The 21,532-nt window shown below is 35.2% G+C and overlaps 1 protein-coding gene across 2 annotated transcripts in view; it reads left to right on the forward strand.

The window, feature by feature from the left end:
• DYNC2H1 (dynein cytoplasmic 2 heavy chain 1) overlaps positions 1 to 21,532 on the forward strand; it is a 156,205-nt gene that overhangs the window by 45,960 nt on the left and 88,713 nt on the right. For both annotated transcript variants that reach the window (XM_050333050.1, XM_050333051.1), the window contains exons 51-65: positions 834 to 947; positions 1,780 to 1,922; positions 3,984 to 4,065; positions 4,459 to 4,613; positions 6,348 to 6,485; positions 8,789 to 8,902; positions 10,314 to 10,474; positions 10,628 to 10,751; positions 11,344 to 11,465; positions 12,358 to 12,444; positions 13,761 to 13,887; positions 15,610 to 15,751; positions 16,301 to 16,410; positions 19,315 to 19,413; positions 20,565 to 20,688. In XM_050333050.1, the coding sequence (XP_050189007.1) occupies positions 834 to 947; positions 1,780 to 1,922; positions 3,984 to 4,065; positions 4,459 to 4,613; positions 6,348 to 6,485; positions 8,789 to 8,902; positions 10,314 to 10,474; positions 10,628 to 10,751; positions 11,344 to 11,465; positions 12,358 to 12,444; positions 13,761 to 13,887; positions 15,610 to 15,751; positions 16,301 to 16,410; positions 19,315 to 19,413; positions 20,565 to 20,688 (1,842 nt within the window). The remainder of the gene's footprint in view (positions 1 to 833; positions 948 to 1,779; positions 1,923 to 3,983; positions 4,066 to 4,458; positions 4,614 to 6,347; positions 6,486 to 8,788; positions 8,903 to 10,313; positions 10,475 to 10,627; positions 10,752 to 11,343; positions 11,466 to 12,357; positions 12,445 to 13,760; positions 13,888 to 15,609; positions 15,752 to 16,300; positions 16,411 to 19,314; positions 19,414 to 20,564; positions 20,689 to 21,532) is intronic.

The raw sequence follows: 21,532 nt of genomic DNA on the forward strand, positions 1-21,532 counted from the left end.
AGCTGTTCTTTAACCTACCCGATAGTACAGGTGCTTTCAGTTCCTCTAACTTGTTTCAAGGGAGTTCTTTATAAAAGTATAACAACAAAATGAGAATGCATTCTACTCTACAGCTTCCCTTTTATAATAAAATTCAAAATTGAGAAGTGTTCCAATGCTTTACTAGATTGTATAGATTGAGTCTTTTACTGAAATGAACACTAGCAAAGCTCACTTTTCTGAAAGGAGTGAGATGATTAATAATGATAACAAGAAACAAAAGTGACTTTATTTTGCTGTCCAGCTTTGTTCCTGGATCAGAGAGGTCACTGAAGGACTGAGTCTAGCTTGCTAAATGTTTTTTTTTTTTGATCTGCAGTAGTGTAAGAGCGGATTGATAAGATTTTCCTGTCTCTCAGGTGCACTCCCAAACCCTCTTACAGTATCAGATTTTTGTCATCCACTGTTTAATCTCTGCATCTGAGGATCTAGACAACTACTCACTTTCATATTTCTGTGTCCTGGTGTATGACAATCCTGGTTTGATTTGTTTTCTATGCAGAATTGGGTCAGTACCTATGCAGTGTTGTTTTGGAGTAGATTTGAATGAGCTTTTGAAATACGTTTCAGCAGTATGAACAAAGTAGACTATTAAATCGAATCACTATAATTTGGTTCATTGTTTTCATGATATCATGAAAAGAATGATGAAGTGCATGGGATGATACTTATGAAAGTATGGAGGGGAATACTGCCATAATCAAAATCTCTATACAGAGGATTCAAGGAATCCTTCAAAGGAATTTAAAGAATTATAGTGTATTTTATCTGACTTAAATTCATTCTTGAAATAGGAGAAGTTCCTGGGCTATATAAAACAGAAGAATTAGACCCATTGCTATCCCCTCTGAAGGATCAAGCCTCACAAGATGGATTTACAGGACCAATTTTCAACTATTTCACACACCGTATGTCAACAGAATTATAAGTTATAATTTATTACGAAGTTTAGGAAGTGGTATAATAGTGGACAGATGATTTCTAACATGGTCCTTCTATTGCATGTGGTTTTAACTTTCAGTTAATTATTAAATACCAGGCAGGAATAATGATAACACTGTGATATTTGAGGGCACAGAACCCTCACTTTAAAATTTGTTCTTCTATCTGAAACTTTGTATTTATGAATCTCCTACAAATGATATGAAATCTGCTATTGAAAGTAATTAGAAGGAAGAAAGTTTTTGTTCCCATTGTATTCTGGTTTGTATAGCTTATATATATATCTAGTACCAGAGTTTTCTTCTATTTGCCTAATATATATACAAATCACTTTGGATTCTGAGTAATCATAAGCAGGTTTACAAGTGGGTTTCTTAATTATTTTTCTTTCTTCCTTGGACCACCAAGAAGATTAAATAGTTTACAAATAAATAATATGACTGAAAGAATATAAATGTTGACAGTCAAAATTTCAGGCCCTGAAATTACTTCTAATTGGTTCTGTTGGTCTATATGAATTGGAATGAGAATTAGTGATATCTATTTAAATACTGTCAGCTCTTCAAAATTAAAACATACACTGTAATATACATAATGAAAATCCACGATTCTAAATTAAGTTCTATTTATAAGCATTCCTGTCCTAGTGTGATCTGATATTATAGGCTCTTTTTTTCCCAGAAATTACCTTGTGATAAGTATTTGAAGGACAGTAAATTATGTTGTATTTACAATAAAACTACCATCATGTAGTCAGATTGTTATGTACTAAAAATTTAATATGTTACTTTTTCCTAGGGATCCAACAAAATCTGCATGTTGTCTTGATAATGGATCCCACTAATATAAATTTCACAATTAACTGTGAAAGTAATCCAGCACTGTATAAGAAATGTCAGGTTTTGTGGATGGAATCTTGGTCAGAAGACAGTATGAAAAAGGTAAATTGCATTAATTGTGACTTATTTAAACTAGTATCTCCAAAAATAATGGAGCTTTGGTAAAGATACGTGAAGTTGTGAAGGAATAATTGTCACTGTGCTTATTTAATCCATTTGTAAAGTCTTAAAAAGACAGAAAATTCCCCTGAACACTTAAGTACTATTAGCATTATTATTTTCCCAACATTATTTTTTGTTCTCTCTGTGTGCTGTCTTGAACAACATGCTGACTACTATGAGTCTGATCAAACACAGCATTTAAAAACAAAGTACAAATAGACTGCAAGCAAAATGTTAAAGCCAATTGTATCAGGTTTGTGTGGTGAGCTTTTGACAGTAGTGGGGGCTGCAGGAATGGTTCAGTGAGAATCTGCCAGAATCTTCCCCCGTGTCTGACAGAGCCCATGCCAGCCAGCTCCAGGACAGACCTGCTGCTGGCCAGGGTTGGGCTCATCAGCAATGGTGGTAGCATTTCTGGGATAACATTTAAGAAGGGTAAAGAAGTTACTTCACAGGAGCAACTGCAGCCAGAGAGAACAGTGAGAATAGGTGAGAGAAACAGCCCTGCAGACCCCAAGGTCTCGAGGCACTGGAGCTGAGATTCCCCTGCAGCCTGTTGTGCAGACCACGGAGGTCCACAGTGGAACAGAAGTACCCCCTAAGGCCCATGCAGAACCCCACACTGAAGCTGGTGGAAGCACCTGAAGGAGGCTGTGACCCCAGAGGAGCCCCGTGCTGAAGCAGGCTCCTGGCAGGACCTGTAGATCCATGGAGAGAGGAGCCCATGCTGGAACAGATTTGCTGGAAGGACTTGTGACCTTGCAGGGGACCCATGATGGAGCATTTTGGACCCCATGCTGGACTACGGAAAGAGTGTGAAGAGTCCTCCCCCTGAGGGGAAAGGAGGGGCAGAGGCAGCGTGTGATGAACTGACTGCAGCCGCCCTTGCCCATCTCCCTGTGCTGCTGGGGGAAATTGTTTTGAAATTTAGTTATTTCTCTTTATCCTGTACTCTGATTTGTCTAGTAATAAGTTAAACTAATTTCCCCAAGTCAAGGTTCTTTTGCCCATGACAGTAATTGGTGACTGATCTCTCCATGTCGTTAGCTTGACCCATGAGCCTTTCATAATCTATTTTCTCTTCCCTGTCCAGCTGAGGAAGGGAGTGATAGAGAAGCTCAGATGGGTACCTGGCATGTGGCCAGGGTCAACCCACCACACCAACTATGCTGGTGATATCTGTTGTTACCAGTATGTTTCACAACTAGTTTTAAAATAGGTTTGTTAAGTGAATATGAGCTGCTGTAGATCTAAGATTGCACTGTAAAGCTTATGTTATTCTTTAATCTTTGCTAAGTGTTTTGCTTGATGGAACGGAGTCAGTGTGTTCTTTTTAGATTTTAAATCTGTTTATTTCAGGATGTTCACAGTGTGAATTTGAGAAGCATATATTACTTCTGTATGTTAAGAGATTACCAAATGCAGTACCCTGATAGGGGCAAGGGTGCCACAGCTTTATGGCTCCAAGGTGAACCCGTGGTGAAGCTGAGCATGTATTCTCAGTAGGCACACACAAACACATATGCAGCACATATATACATGTGATGGCCACACAGAACAACACAAACAGAAACCCTAAGCACAAACATAAACAGCACTGTTGCCATCATCCTATTCCCCCATCTCTGAGTGATCTCAGTGAAGGTCAGTTACTGGGTAATATGTACATGTGCAGAATGTGAATTAAGACTGTCTGATTTCCTCTTGAACTGTATATCTTTTTAAATCTTCGACATTTGTGCTATTGTAAGAGAGCTACTTGCTCATTTGTACAGCCAGCAAAATCTCTGCTTGAGAGAGCGGGAAGTTATCAGTGACATGGAAAGGCAGAATTTGTATTTCTATAAATATTCTGTAAATTCCCTGTTCTGAGTAAATGTATCATTTTCAGTCTTTCCAAATGAGAAACTGGATTTAAGGTTGCTTTGGGTTTTTTTTAATTTTAACTCAAATTGTCATTGTTCATCATTTTCATGCAGAAAATCGTGGGGTTTTTTTTAGATACCTGAAATGCTGCTGTATGAATCGGATGAGCAAGAAAAGACTGGAAAAACACATAAGGAAGTTAAGAAAAAACAGTCAGGTAATATTTGGGTAGACACACTAGTTACTATTACTTATTATTCAAAACTTACTCAGTGTTACACACTAGATCAGTAATCATTGGGTCAGAGTCACTGTGTGGGTGGGTGGGTGGTTGTGTCTGGGGGGGTGTGTGTTGGGGGAGGAGCCCAGGCCCCCAGCTTTTCCAAACAGCAAACAGTTTCAGTATATTTCTTTCTGAGAAATATGCATTTCAAATGTAGTTGCATGTTGTTTCCCTGACAGTACTTTAAAAAAAGTATAATCTTTGTGATATTTTTGGATGCCCTTAATTCGTATCTCAGAAAACATATTCTGTTGCTCTTCCTTAGTTATTTTAATTTGAGATAAAATTGAGTATAATATTATGTGTGTAACAAATGATGTTGTATAGGTGATTCTGATTTTCTGAAGTCATTTCTGGCAATCCATGAATCATGTAAAATATATGGAGCAACTCCTAGCAGGTATATGACATTCCTTCATGTATACAATACCATCAATAGCAGTAAAAGAAGAGAGCTCATAAAAAGGCAGAACCACTTGCAGGTATGTGTTTAAAACACTTTTAACACATGGCTTTTCAAAATACTCTCAAATTTGGAAATGTCCTGTGTTTAATGGGCTGTAGCTGCTAACAGGGTGTGATGTGTCCTCTATCGGCATATGCTCATGCTATGGTTTCAGGAGAGAAATATCATGAATCCTAATGCACTTCTCTGTTGAAATACCTGAAAGGGAGAAAAGTGTTTTTCTTGATTTTGTTAATGGTTTTCCTCGAGAATGTATGAGTCTGGGTGTGTTTTGTGGCAGAGTAAAAAGTACTTGAAAGCACTTTAAACTTTTTCACCCATGCGTATTGAAATTGTGTTGCTAAAAACCCATCATCTCTCCATCAGTTTAAGTCCTGACTCTGCTTGTATAAATGTTCTCTGTGTAGCTCTATATTCCATCCCTTTCTTTATGTGTTGAGAGTAACTTCCTACTTTGTGTGATTTTCACATCCTTCTAGTTCAACAGACTGTTATTGTTAACCTCATGGTGTTCTTGTGTAGCTTTGACCAAGATTCCTTTTGTTGTGATTTTCTTTCCTTTTGCGTTTTGGAATGATTTTGAATTCCTTTGGCACACATCAGACCTTTGGACAGTTCTAGACCAAAGCAGTTCATCTTACAGGTGTCACTTTATGCCTGTTTTATATGCATAACGTCCCTATTTTTGAAACCCATTTGTTATCTTTCCAGTCCTACTTACTTCCATCCCCCCACTATATTTCTGGAAAGATCTGTGTTGTCTATTAGGACAGCTTTTGTCTTTCCCTTTCTCCTGTCCATTTCAGCTCCTTTTCTCAGTCACCTGTGCTTGTGTTCTGAAACCACCCTTGCAAATCTCTATTTTTTTCTTAAACTGTCTGTCAAAACCAAATTACTTCCTTGCCTGTATTCTACTCTATATTTACTCTGTCTGCCAATATTTTTCCATCACTGTAGTATGCAATTTAAGAAGATTTAAATTTGTAGTAATAGAAATTGCTTTTTTTTTTGAGTGTATTTAGAATGTAACATGTTTGTTAGTGACAAGTACTCATTTGCTTATTAAATGCCTTGTTTAAACAAAAGTAATAATTTTCATGAAAATTAGAGATGTCTATCCTTAGTCAATATATCTTGCAGGTATTTTTTTTTCAAATATATCTTGAAATAATTCTTTTATATAGTTAATATGAAGTAAATAAGCTAGAAGGTGTGATTACACAAAATAGTTAATCTTAAGCATAATAGTTTGTTAACTAATTAAGCATAATAAATATAACCAATAATTTGTCTTATGCACAACTCTGTTCTTTAGAGAGTGTACAAATATGTAGAAATAAGCTAATCTATTTTGTTTCAATTTGTTGAATTTTTATAGATTTGTTTTTAAGGGAGATATAATTACAATGAATATATAACAGGTAACTGAAATTCTGTTGAATTATTGAGAAATATATTATGTACTAGTTACTGTTTTGGTAAAAGTTTGTTAGTTTGAGAATTTCATTGTCATCTTTCTGATGTAGCAATACATCTTACAGTGATGCATCTTGAAGTGTCAGATCTCATTCTTAGGTTAAATAATAACAAAAAAATGTAATAATATCAAGAAAATGTGGAACAATAATTACAAAAAAATAGTATGTTAGTCTACATCACTCTTAATTTGTCCATACTATTTGTAACAAACCTTCATTTAAATCCACTAAAAATTCACTGCTAAATGTCTGTTTTTTTCAAACTTTCATAGGCAGGTGTTTCAAAGCTGAATGAAGCTAAAGCCCTGGTTGATGAACTGAACAGAAAAGCTGGAGAGCAAAGCATTTTACTCAAAACAAAGCAGGATGAAGCTGATTCTGCCCTTCAAGAAATTACAGTATCTATGCAGGTGGTATATACAATCACATCAACAATGGAAAAAAACCCCAAAACTAAAACAATGCTTTTCTGGTTTTGGTCTCGCTAACTGCCTGTGTTTTGTAATCTTTTCAAGTGTTACAAAACATCATGCTTTTACAAGAATTTACCTAAGGGAAGACATGAGCCCTGAGGCTTGAATAAGGTTGCAACAGGACAGAGGATTCTATAACTTAAATCATATTTGAACTGATTGAATAGGAAGAGATCAGTGCAAGTTTTGCACCTGAGTAGTGTTTACTGCTGTAAATGTCTGAAAGTTTTCCTAGAACTTCATAAATCCAAGCTGATGCCTTTTATGTTTATCACAGATAGGAACTTCCAATAAAATATATACAAGTAGCACTATTTTAAGTAACAAGTACCAGGAATTAAATTTGTGAACTATTAGAAAGTGTGTATTTCATGAGGTCTGGTCCTCAGAATTTAACCTCGAAGAAGATTAAATAATACCTCCGTGTTCATCATTCCTTGAATTTTTATTCTTCAGCTGAGAGCTAGACTTTTTTTCAATATTCTACACTTTTCTTTACCAATGTTTTCTCAGTCAAGTAAAATAATTTCACAGGCAATAGGTCTCCACATTGATACTTCCTGGAATCATAAATGTAGGTTAAGTGTAATGAATCTGCTGTCACTGCAGTGGGTTTTTTTGTTAGTGATTTAGTCTGATTGGTCAGAAGCTCAATGCCAAAGACATTCTCTGTATGCTCTAAAGTAAATACCTGGTCTGTCAAACCGTTTGGTTTACAGTGCTTTGTAAGTGCATTAATTCCCATTTTTATAAGTCTTTTGGTGATGGCAGTTTTTAGTACTTTTAGGCTCTATCTGCCTACTCTACATGAATTTGAATAATGATGGTTACCTTGGTGTGTTCACTGATGTCAGTTTTAAATCTGTATCTGCTGTTGTCTAGAACAGTTACAGGTTATCTGGGTAGCACATATTACATTGTAGGACATAATTAAAGAATAGGTAAAAAGCAGTGAAACATGATGGGCCCACTGACATCAGGAAAATTACAGTAGAATTTTGATTATTTTGATTAGCATAAAGTATAGGTGACCTCTAACATTTTAATGTCACTTCAAATATTCTGGTTTATGTAAGAGGGAGTGCTCTAATACATAGAGACTCTTTTACTCTCCTTTCAGAGCAAGGCTTTTGACCTACAACTGAATTTTAAGGTTTTCGTATTCAGAGCAATCATTCAGTACATGTTCATTTGCATGAAATGTCTAATCTAGTTTCATGTAGCTAATGTTTTATGAATTTGAATGTAATCTTCAATAACGTGCTGATTTGCAGCTTGGGTTAAGTGCTCAGAGAATTATTATTATCTCAAGGTTTTCTCTGCTTATATGCATCCATTACCTTCTCCAGCAACTTAGCTTGACAATTGCTGGTGATAATAATGTGTTATATATCAGAAAAACATAAACTCTGGGCTTTTTTGACTTGTATTTTTTATGTAAACTGAGCTTAGAATATTAGTCTTTTATGCATTTTATACATTTATCCTCAATGATAAAAGACATGTAAGGTCCTTTTTATTGTAGTTTTATGTGCTAGGTATTAATTACTGTACTGAAGGTTTTAGGATTGTCTTGAGATTGGAGATGGCTAATAGCTACTGTCTTCTGTGTGGTAGGCACAGCACAAATCCAGAAAAAAAAAGAAAAAAGATGTAAACCCAAACAACTTACAATAGGCATGTAGGACATAAGTATCCTTACAGACAGAGTGGTACAAATTTATAAGTAAAGAAACCATTGTATGATTAGTACTTTTACACTAATAGGCTGTAGTTCCAACACAACTGCTGCTTTAATGAACATGATAGAAAAACAGCTTTAATGGTGTTGTGAAAGAAATTGAAATAGATATGGAAGCAGCTGCAAAGACAGTGACAGCATGATAGTACTTTCAAATGTAGTAAGAATGTTATGTAGGCTGTCCCTCATCCTTTTAGAGGAAGACTGACATGTTGGTAAGGAATGGAAAATCAGATGCAAAGAGAAAAAAGATCATAATGAGCCTCTCAAAACTAGACATACAGATTCTCATCTGTGGTAAAGACAGGAGACACAGTAAAAGCAAATGATGCTTATTCCATAAAGTTTTTTTACCTAGTCTGCCTGTCTAGTATCAAATAGACTCAGATATTTTACTGTGATTGGTATTGTGCAAATTATTATAATGAAGACTAAAAGAAATGAGAGCGGAGGGAATAAAATCTGTATAAATTTGCTAACGGGAGGTATTTTATTGCAGAATGCTAGTGAGCAAAAAGCAGAAATGGAAAAAATAAAACAGCGAATAGCAGAAGAGGCTGCAGAAATAGAAGAAAGAAAAAGAAAAATTGAAGATGAACTAAAAGAGGTTCAGGTAAGACCTGATAAGAAAAAGTTATATTTTGCGGTCTGATGGTTTTGCAAAATTTATCCTTGCAATTCTTAAATTTTGCACTAAATTATTTTGATACTAAAACTTTTTGAATTAGGAAACAGAATTCTATTTGCCAAATTTAGGTTTTCATTTTGGCATTTGTGTTCTCTTTGATATTAATTACAGAAAGAATTTTCAAACCAAATCTTACCAACCACTTGCTATTTCTATGCTGCTATGGTCTACAGCTGAGTTCTGCTGATTTTATGGAATATTTTCCAATTACTCATGTCTTATATAGACCAACCCCATTACTTTGCTTTGATCAAACTGGTAATATCATAGGGTTTGGTAGTCTCATCTGAATGGAAATAATTTAATGAGAGATAATTTCCAGTTATTACTAAATTCTGAAAATTGTATATCCTAATGGTGCTACAGCAAACTGCTTGTTCAAGAGACTTTATAGATAGTTGGGCACTGGAACAGGCTCCCCAGGGAAGTGGTCACAGCACCAAGCCTGACAGAGTTTAAGAAGTGTTTGGATGATACTCTCAGGGACATGGTGTGACTCTAGGGAATGGTCCTGTGCAGGGCCGGGAGCTGGACTTGATCTTTTTGGGTCCCTTGCAACTCAGTGTATTCTGTGATTCTATGTTAAGCATCAGGTTTCTTGGGAGTTATGTGTGTTCAGTCACTGCTTTTATTCTCTATTTTTCATCCTATCCATTTTAAATTTATACCAAAGCATAAGGGAAAACTACAGCAACTTTTTTTTTCCCTTTTACATATTATAATTGCCAAGGAATTGTATCCTTGTATTGAAAGTGGCATAGAACTGCAGGACTACACCCATTCTGTGGTCTTTGATAAATATGAAAGATCTGTAAGGTGTGCACAGTTTTTAAGTTATAATCTTTAATTTCTCTTATCATTCTGTTGCTTTGTTGATAAGGGCAACGGCTGTCTGGATTTGTTTAGCTACTGGAAATAGAAGGCTTCTGTGACCTGTACTTCTATGTGTGTTTACACAGAGATTCTCAGTCATGCCTATAAATAGTAATTAGCATAATTATTAAAAGATACCCGCATCACAATGAACTTCTAAGCAATGAAAGAACAAACATGATTGACACTAATATCTATCTAATATTTATAAATTACAGTGCTGAATGAAAAGCTAGGGCATGTCAGGATTATAATATGCTCTTTTATATGGAAATATATTTATTATCACTTAGTAAACACGTGACAATTTTTTAATAACTTGTAAACATGAATATGTATCAGTGGTAGTTGGATAGGTAATAAAGTATTTAAAAAGAACAAGATACTGTATGAAAACTGAAATGGCAAATGTTCATTTTTTTGTATCCTCATCACTCTTTGTACTGTGTTTTTATGTTTCAAGCCACTGGTTAGTGAAGCTAAATTAGCTGTTGGAAATATAAAGCCAGAGTCTTTGTTAGAAATCCGGTCACTACGGATGCCCCCTGACATAATCAGAGACATACTAGAGGGAGTTCTGCGGCTGATGGGGATTTTTGATACATCATGGGTGAGCATGAAGAGGTGAGCATTTTATTTAAACTTTAAACTTTTCAAGATGAACTACTTTCAGTTATATTCAGGAATAATTTGTGTTCAGAATTATTTGGTTTCATACAGAAATAATATTTTTAATATTTGTTTCTTCTTTACTTAGTTATTTAATTCTTTTTACAGTTTCTTGGCCAAAAGAAGCGTAAGGGAGGACATAGAATCCTTTGACGCCCGTAATATTCCAAAAGAAATACGAGAGAGTGTTGAAGAACTTCTTTCTAAAAACAGAGCATCTTTTGATCCAAAGGTAATTCCTGATTGCATTACATAAAACAAAAAGACCAAAAAAAGACAAAAATAAAAAAGACATGGTTGTCTGATTTGCTAACGTAATTTTTAGAATGAGAGAAATCAGAGAAAAAGTGATGAATTCTGCATGCAGAATTTGTTAGAGAAAGGTGTAGCAGAGGTTACTCTGTTGCATGCTGTCTCTAACCATGAGAATTTGTTTGGTGAGTGAGGAGCTGTGGAATGAGAAGTTACTATGGAATCAAGTCCTCAGAGATTTTTGTCACTGGTATAAATTAGAACTCAGACCAAGGAACAGTAACTGGCTTCTTCTGGCCTCCTTGTAACAGTAAGAGTCTAATAAATCATTCATTAATTTAAAATGTGTTAATTTCAGTGAAGCTTTGTGGTTCATAAGATACCCACTATGTTTTTTTATGCAGTTTGATGGCCTACAATATAATCTCTTAGTAACAATTTAAAAGATTAGTTCAGTAGAAGAGCTGGCTAATTGGCATATTTAAGTTGATATCTAGTAAATCGGTTTCAGTATTTATCTTTTCTGCATTATACTTCAAGGACTTTCTTGTAACTGTTAATCAATTTTTCAGAATGCTAAACGAGCCAGTGCTGCAGCTGCTCCGTTAGCAGCTTGGGTGAATGCCAACATCCAGTATTCCCATGTCCTAGAACGAATTCAGCCTTTGGAAAAAGAGAAGGCTGGCTTGGAAGCGTAAGTTAGACCCTATTACGAAATAAGTATTTTTAATTCCATTGGTGGTGGGTGAAACTAAAGCTGCCAAGAAGGAATCTGAATATGAGGAATAACATCTTTACTTAGAGGATGACAGAACACTGGAACAGGCTGCCCAGAAAGGGGTTGGAGTCTCCTCTGAAGATATTCAAAACATGCCTGGAGACAATGCTGTGCAACCTACTCTGGGTGAACCAGCTTTAGGAGGGGGTTGGATTAGATGATCTCCAGATCATGATTTCCAACCCCAACCATTCTGTGATTCTGTGTGGATTGAAGTTTATTAAAAAAATGATAAAAGAAACTATACCTCATCCATAGGTAGTAAAGTGTTCATGCTGATACAGAAAAGTAAGTGTGCAATATTTTATTTTTCCTGGAAGCTATGCCTTGGTTGTTTTTTGTACAATCACAAGTTACCTGTCTCAGCTGAATAGTGTCAGGGAGAAATGAACATCACAGATATGCTTAAAATGTGGTCTCTCAGTAAAACCCATGTGGGATGTATGGTTCCTCTGTTTTCAGTCACGTACCAAGCATGATCAGGTTCTCCTTGGTATCAAAAAGATAAGACATGGTCTTATGACCATCCATAACCTGAGAAATCTGTACTGATTGTTTTACCAGGTTTTAAAATTCGGTATTGGAAGAATTTGTTCTGATCTTTAAGAATAGGATGTTTGTTTCCATTTTTAAAGCTATGTGATGAGAAGTACTCAAAGCTTTTACATATGAGAACATACTTTTTTAGTGTAAAACAAAAGGAAGAACTGTCTCTGCACTATCTCTATGTAAATTACTTTCCTGTTTTATTTACTCTTTTTTTTTCCCTTGGGTCCATAGTCTTAAAATAAATGTTACCTTTTTGTAGTAATCTCAAGAAAACTGAAGACAGAAAAAAGAAGTTGGAGGATCTTTTGAACTCTGTTGGTCAAAAAGTATTGGAACTGAAAGATAAGTAAGTTGGGTTTGTTTATTTCAAGATATAAATAAAAACATTGATGATTTTATATTATGAATAATGAAATTTATCTAATTATATGTAACTCCCTGTTCTGCAAGATATTTACATCCCAATTAGCTAAGCTTAGACTATCTATACACTCAGTGGAGATAAATACTGTTAGAATACTGTTCATCTCCTCGATCAGATTCAATAAATGGCCTTTAAAAGTACCTGCTTCTCACTACTGATGGTGTTGGTAACCTTTATTGTAGCCATTGATGTTAAAGGTAAGCAGTATTGTTTCTAACCTTCTAAATCACAGAGGACTTCAATGACTCCTTAGGATTTTGGGAACATGCCTATACAAAACTTCTACTAATCACATCTTGAATGCAGGCAGTTCTATTTCTTTTAGGCTGGCCTACTTTTCTGACAGATAGTTAGCTATCTCCCTTTTTCCTAGCATCTCATCAAGTACATGACTCACAGTGGTATAAAAATAGCTCTGGTGAACTTTTATACTTTCTTCAAATTCAGTTTAATCTAAGTTTTTTATTTTGATGGGTTTAGTATTTACTTAGCATAGGATATAATTTATAATCTGACAAATGTACATATTACTAAAAGTCATGTTTTGTAGTCAGCAAAAAAAAAAAAGGCAGAATTCTTGTCATTCAGCTATACAGTGATTTCTTAGATTAATTATATACTACAGATTACAGTTAAATAGATTACTTTAAACAGGTGGATTATTAAATGCATTAATTATTTAAAATATTAATCAAACTAATTAGATATTGACCATTACAAAATAATACCTAAACCATACCTGTGTTTTAGGTCATGTTCTTACTACGTATTAGTTTACAAAATAGACTGCTGTGCATTGAACTGGAAATTCATGTGAATTAGCAATATTCTTTTTTAAAAGTTTCAAAGATCAAATTTACCAATTAATTACAAATGTACAGTATGGCATTGAGCCTGCTATTGTCCTGACTAGGTGCCAAACAAAACTTTACACAATCACTAAAATCAAGTCAAACTGTTTAAGCAGAAGAAGGAATGATTTTCAGACATTCTGATCTGTATTTCAAATGTATTTTTAAGTCTCATCTGTGCATCTATCTAAATTTTTTTAGTTAAAAGTCTAAGAAGTTCATCTGCCAATTAAAAGCAGAAGGTATAAAAAAGAACTGTAGTTGTGTTCTTCATTAACAATAATGGAGGAATTAATTACAAATTCAGTCAATTAAACTGCCTTGAAAGTAACTGTTCATAAGTTTAGTAGTTCATGATAGTAATTACAAAGACTATTTGTTTTACAGGTTCCAGAGTAGAACAACAGAAGCAGCAAAACTTGAAGCAGAACTAAGTAAAGCTCAGAAAACATTGAAAGCTGCAGAGGAACTAATAAATCAACTTGATAGGGAACACAAAAGATGGAACACTCAGGTTAGTGAAAATATTCATAAATACATCTTATAGCTGATAATTTGAAAATACAATTTTTGCACTGCTTGGAGAATGTGAGTTATTGCCATTCTACATGTCTGCCAATTCTACATTTATTTGATTTCTTATTATAAATTAAAGCTTTTCTTTCTTCTGAAATATATTTTTACTTCACCATACAAGTTATATCACCTTACTACAGAATGTGTAAGAAATCCCTCAGTATTTAATACAGAACATACAACATTCTATGATGGTTTTCAGTCACAATAATGTAATTGTTATGATGGCTGAACATGTCAGCAGTTGGACCCTCCAAGCTGAGATACAATCAAAAGGGTCAGTTTTTGGGAAACCATTAAACAATCACAGTCTTAAAACATATATTCTTTATGGCATTGATGCCAGAAATGCAAATGTGGATCTACCCAAAATATTTTGTTGCTTTTGAAGTCTTCACTTAAATGTTTTAGACTTTTCTGAGTAGGGAAAGTAAGCATATTTTATTTACTCAGATGAAATATTTGAGAGAAACTGTCAAGTCTTTGGACACACTCTTTGGTCTGAAACAAAAAGGAAAATCTCGAGATATATACAAGCTGAAAATAGGTGTCACCTCCAGAAAGCAATCCCTACTTTTCCTGTGTAACTTAAAGTGGAAAAAATCTCCATGCAGAAATTCCTGGTCCTGTCTCTCCACTGATAGTGAAAAAAGCCTAAACAAGTAGACTAAATGCCTGCATTTTGAAGAACCAAAGTTAAGGTTAGATGAATCCTTTTTGTAGGTTGACCACTATAACGGAAAAAAATGGAAGATTTTCCTTTGAAAGTAGCTTTATAGCTATTTCATCTGCTCTAGTAAGGATTGGATATATTTGAAGCCCGGAGTCTAAATGCTTCTAAAAGTGATTCCTCACAGGTTTTTCACCCTGGTACATTACCCTCATCATTAGAAAGTTCAGACTATCTATTAATGGTATGCTGTAGACTAAACTGACAGAGAGATTAGTCAGGAAGTATCCCATATTATGGACAGTGAAAAGGCAATAATTGTCTCCCTTTAAAGTAAGGAGGAAGCAATGAAAAGTTTCTTTTTTTGTTTGTGTAACACCTTTTTTTTAATGTCAGTTTGATTATAGTAAAAAAAAAAAGACAGTACTTTGAAACTAATTATGGCAGTCATATATTATTTTGATACACTGTATTTTTCTCCAAAATACTTGGAACATTTCAAAACAGAGGTGATGTAGTGCAGCTAAAGTATTTGAAGAGATATGATAAATGTATTTTATCATGTAAGTGTGCAGTGAATAACAGTAAATGTAATAGTTGCATATAGTATTTAGTATCTGTATACATATTGTGTACATACTACCTGACTGTGACTGGGAGGGATCACATATTTCTTATTTTTCTTACTATAATACTGCTTACCCATTTGTTTATAAATTGAACTGAAATTCATAGATTTTTAGCAGCTACATTCTCAGAAATATCTGTCCATGCCCTAACCCAAGGCTAAAAAGAATTTTTCCCATAATTGCTTGTCTGTTTTGCTGTGGGTTAGCTAGGTATAGATACCTGAAATGCAAGAGGGAGATTGTCTCAACTGTATTCCCAATGGCAGGCAAATTGAATTATGACTTTTTCATAACTGATGAGACATATTAACATAGCTTTTGTTTGTAATACACCTGTACATTCTGTACTTTTTTTTAAAAGGTGACAGAGATAACAGATGAACTGGCTACATTGCCTAAAAGAGCTCAGTTAGCAGCTGCATTTATTACATATCTTTCTGCTGCCCCTGAGGATCAGAGGAAAACCAGCTTGGATGAATGGACCAAATCAGCAGGCCTTGAAAGTAATTTTTTTGGTGTGTTTGTCAGTGTCTGTGTGTAAGTAATTAAGCTTGATTGAGGAAGTGAGAAATGCCAGTCAGTTCTAATGAACAGTCTCAATTGTCTTCATGTTCCCAAATGAAAAGTGATGATGCTTTCTTACTCAATAAATACTTGTATATACAGACAGACTATTTCTTTGGCTTATTCTATTAAATTATTAACATTATAAAAACTTAAAAATAATTTTATTTTTATAGAATTTGCTTAAAATGAAAAACTGACAAAAATGAATGTATTCACAGGAACTATTGTAAATTTGCCAATGCATTCTGAATGCATCTGCTTTTTCAGCAAGCATTTTTATTTTTGCATTAATAACATAATTAAATATTATTATGACATCAGCTAGTTATTAGTAATAAGTTCAAGCAATAAAATAACAGATTAAAAGGAAATCTACAGACCTGCACTCTGTTAGAGAAACTCTCCACTGTATGTAGAGTGGTAAATGCTTTATAATTATGCAGACTATAAATGCTGACACAAAGTTGTACTCTTTCATTTATCAGAGTTTGATTTACGGCGGTTCCTGTGTACAGAAAGTGAGGAATTAGTTTGGAAAAGTGAAGGTTTGCCTTCAGATGATCTTTCAATAGAAAATGCTCTTGTCATCTTGCAGGTAAATTTGCTTTTTTGTCTTGTATTGGAAGTATTTAAATTTTTACAAATTTCAATAAGATGACATCTGTCTGGAATTCTGAATTACTTCATTTGTGTTATTTATTGGCATCACAGAACACACAGATACGGAGAAATAAATACTTATGTAAACTGGGTATTCTGTAGTACAAAGGAAAACCAGTTAAAGAAAAGACATTTTCCTTTTTGCTTCTGCAATTTTCTTCCATATCAGTCTATTCCAACTTAAAGTGTGAATGGTTATTAGCACCAATACAATCAGTGGAAGATTATGTCCTATGTACATTGACTTTGACATATAATTTCTAATACTTTTTTCTCAGAAAAAGGAAAAGGCTATATACAGATACCTTTCAAAACCTATATATATATATTACTAATAATACTTGAAAAAAGAAGTGGGAAAAGATTGAGTTTTATATATAGTTATACACAGATATGTAATACATAATATTGCTTGTTTATGTACATGACATTGTAGTCATTTATTAGATCTATTAGCAAGTGAGTAATGGCATGAGGAGAATCTGCATTTACTACATGTGATTTGCTTAGATGACTGATGATTCTCTCTAAATCAGTTACAACCTTTTCTTCAATTTAAATTTATCTTGCTTTATTATCTTGATGGTAGATTGATAGTAGATCCTTTCTCAGTTTGATTAAAAAGGTTTTCAATAAACACTATCTTGTACCCTTAAAGCTACTTGTGTGCTATAATAAAATCTTATTTTAATCTTTTTCCTTAGTTGAATAGATTGAGCTCTTAAAAATCTCTATGTGTAAAGAGCTTTATGAAGTGCTCCCTCAGCTCAAATAATTTTCTTTGTGTACAGTTTTTTTCAGCATCCTTATAAAGCTGAAATTGGACATGGTATTTTGCCAAGGTGATCTACAGTAGAGTTCTCAAGCTTTTGTGCTCATCGTCTTTTGATGCTTGAATATTGTCCATGTTTCTTTGTCTTTCAGTTTGAGATCTGTGCAATTACTTAGTTTGGAATACTGGAACTCTAAAAAAAAGCCCCACAGCCTGGAAGTGTTTATCTATCAGACTGAACTAGAAAATTGTTGAAAATACCTGTTTAAACCTTCAGCAAGTTTGCTGACACAAAACTGGGAGATATGGCTGATACACCAAGATAATCAGATAATCAGGGTTGTTTAGTCTGGGGAAGAGAAGGCTCTGGAGACCTTATTGCAGCCTTTCAGTACTTAAAGGGGACTTTTGAAAAAGAGGGAGGACAAGTCTTTATATGGGCAGATAATGATAGGATAAGGGGGAATGGTTATAAACTAAAAGAGGAGAGATTTAGATTAGCTGTTAGATCTGCTTTACTCAGAGAGTAATTGGTGAATCCACCACCTCTCTGGGCAGGCCGTTCCAATGCCTGATTACCCCCTCTGTAAAGAATTTCTTCCTAACATCTAACCTAAACCTCCCCTGGCAGAGCTTGAGCCCATGTCCCCTTGTCCTATTGTTGGTTGCCTGGGAGAAGAGACCAACCCCCACCTGGCTATAACTTCCCTTCAGGTAGTTGAAGAGAGTGATGAGGTCACCTCTAAGCCTTCTCTTCTCCAGACTAAACAACCCCAGCTCCCTGAGCCTCTCCTCATAGGACTTGTGCTCAAGTCCCTTCACCAGCCTGGTTGCTCTTCTCTGGACCCGCTCCAGCACCTCAATATCCTTCCTGAACTGAGGGGCCCAGAGCTGAACACAATACTCAAGGTGTGGCCTCACCAACGCAGAGTACAGGAGAAGGATCACTTCCCTGCTCCTGCTGGCCACACCGTTCCTGATGCAGGCCAGGATGGCATTGGCCCTCTTGGCCACCTGGGCACACTGCTGGCTCATGTTCCTCAGAGAGTAGTGGGGCACTGGAACAGGTTGCTCAGAGAAACTGTGGAAGCCCCATCCCTGGAAGTGCTCAAGACCAGGTGGGATGGGCAACCTGTTCTAGTGGGTGCCATCCCTGCCTGTGGCAGGGTGTTGGAACTAGATGATACTTAAGAGCTTTCCAACCCAGCCATTCTGTGATTGAGTCTATGATACACCAAAGTGTCAAGCTACTACCCAGAGGTCCTTGACAGACTGGAGAAATGGGCTGACAGGAACCTCATGAAGTTCAACAAGGGGAATTGCACAGTACTGCTCCTGGAGAATAATCACTCCATATACCAGCATTTGCTGGGAACCACCCAACTGCAAAGCAGATTTGCAAAAAAGGACCTGGCGGTCCTGGTGGACACCAGGTTGTACATGAGCCAGTAATGGGCCCCTTCCAAGAAGTCCAGTCATATCCTGGACAGCTTTAAGCAAGGTACTGGTAGCAGTTCAAAGAAGGTGATCCCACAGCATTAGAAAGGCTACACCTGGAATCCTATATCAGTTGTGTGATCTTCAGCCCAAGAGAGACATGAATGTACTGGAGAGAGTTCCTTGTAGCTTTATGCCTGCAGAATACTCATATTCATGATTTTTTCTAAAATGCATTGAGGTCCAAAACCAGAAGTGCTGTACCTTGGCCCACTAGAGGAAGAAGAAGGAAAACTAAAACCTCTTCTTCTAAGTTTAAAAGCAGTTGTGAATAACAAAAGCTCTAGATTATACTCATTGAATAGAGACTCCTGTTTATAGAGAAGGTGAAGAACGACCTAACTTCAGCAGGACAAATGCCTGAGAATTTTGGATTGGGTGCTTTTTTTTTTAAAGAAATAAAATATAAAGACATGAAATTCCTAGTCTGTTTCTCTAAGCAGTTTGTTAATGAAAAAAAGATTTAAAAATATTTATACTATTTGTTTGGGAAAATAATAAAGGACTCCAATTTTATTCTTAGACAAAATAGATTTTAGTAAATACACATTTATATTTTTTTCATCCTAGAGTAAAGTTTGCCCATTTTTGATAGACCCTTCTTTCCGGGCTACTGAATGGTTGAAGACACATTTGAAGGAATCACGTTTGGAAGTTATTAACCAACAGGTGCAGTATTTACTCTTGATCTAACAATTCTGTTCAGCTTGAGCTTTCTCTATTCCAGACTTTAGAGAGCAGTTTTCAAAGGGATGTGATAGCAAACACCAAAAATGAGGTTGTGTTCTATGAAGTGTATAACTTCTCATGAAAATTTGTTTACTCAAGGAAGAGACCAAAGTAGTGAAAACTGGAGGGTCAACATCTAGTATTACTTCTACAAAGTTTTCCTCTTTGTGCTGCCCTCTCCAAGAATATCATATTTTCTGCTGAGAGTGAGATAATAAAAGATTTGTAAATAGAGAGGTCTTTTGTATTCTTGGCAGTTCACTAGATTTCAGGACTATGTGTACACTTACTCTCTGTGATTTTTGTGTTGTATTATCTACATTGGAAAGAGTAAGTTTGATTTCAGTTTCAGACTAAGGTAACTAAAATAATTGTCTACCTGTAACTATTTTCATGGGTGGTGAGGTGTGGCTCAGTTGTACACACACAAGCAGGCATCTAGTGCTGTTCAGAAGTTCCTTATTGAACCCCACCTGGCCTCAAGTTATTGCTTCAACAGAATGTACGTCTTGCACAAACCCCTGCTGCTCTATGCAGACCTTTTAGATACTCTCTGATGGTAATTGATAACATATCTTTGGGTAATTGATTGTTTCTCCTACCAGCTGATTAGACTGATTACCTTTTAGACTCTGTTGTCTTCATTGACTAATGTAATCTTAAACACCATGAGCTTGTTTAAACACCTACAGCAAAAGACTGCATTTAGACTTCTTAATACCAATGTGAATCCTGTCTGTAGATCTTGATTCAGTTTTCAGATATAGCTACATACTAACATTTGAGATGTGTTAACTGGCCAGGACTTCCAGGTGCACGTAGGTAGACCTGCTCTCTTCAGGTGCAGCACTTGAAGATCTAGGCATATTGAATAGATTTTCTGTATGTCAGTATCTGAGTAGATCAAATTTATTTAAATTAAACACTTGTGGCTAAACCTGAAATATCATATGATGCTTGTAATAAAATTTTTCAGCTATACTACGGATTTTTAGATTTGGACTACTTGGTTAATGCCTTCTTACTCATTCTGAGGTGTTTATGTTTTTCAAAAAAACATGAATCAAAGTAATTTATATTTATTTGCCCAGGACACCAACTTCCTAACTGCCCTTGAGCTGGCAGTGAGATTTGGGAAAACACTTATTATACAGGAAATGGATGGAGTGGAACCTGTACTTTACCCATTGCTAAGAAAAGATCTCATTGCTCAAGGTAAGTGACCAAGATCTTTACAAATGCTTCCTCAAAGCTATTGTAGTTTATACATCCAGATGGGATGTAAAACTTGATTTATCTGAAAACTTGAGTATTGTGCAATTTTTTACCTCTTTAGTATTAACCTGTTGCCAGCATTTCAGTGCGAAAAATATGTTGAACATATGTTCTTGTTTAGTACGTGAAAAAATACTGAAATGTATTTAGAGAGTTTTTAACTGGAATTAGAATAAAGTGTTTTTATCAACCCTTCAGAATTTAAATTTTAAGTTAATTTCTAGGGATAATTTCAAATGCATAGTTTTACTTGAAACTTGGGCCTTAAATAGACTAGAAGTTACACAGCTGGCTTTGCAATTAGAAATCAAGAGTTTTAGAATATTGGTGTTGCTGTTTCTCTTTCAGTTGTCTGAAACTAAAGGCACACAGGTCTGTCCCTGATGTGCCTTTGGAATGGGGAGGGTTGTAGAGACCAGCAAAATGGTGAAATTTTCTGAAAGGGGTCCCTTAATGATGCAATGAAAGGGAAAACCCCCAACATTTGTTTTGCAGTATCTCTGCTTTGGACAGATAATGTACTCTATATAACTCTATATAAAACTTCTTTGGATTTAGTTGCTTTAGTAACGGCTGATATGAAAAATTGTGTTGAAAGTTTAGCAAAAATAAATAGCAATTATATAAGTATCTCAGCATGAATGTTGTTGAATTATGTTACATATTTTCAAATTATATCACAAGAACCAGGTGGATAAAAAAATACAGCAATATCTGTTTTAAATATTTTCTAAGTTACTGTAGTTAAAATAATTTTACATTATCCTTTGTAATCATATTTCTG

Source organism: Myiozetetes cayanensis, unplaced genomic scaffold (assembly GCF_022539395.1).
Source record: "Myiozetetes cayanensis isolate MyiCay16 unplaced genomic scaffold, myiCay2020 scf5-8, whole genome shotgun sequence".
Classification (NCBI taxonomy): Eukaryota; Metazoa; Chordata; class Aves; order Passeriformes; family Tyrannidae; genus Myiozetetes; species Myiozetetes cayanensis.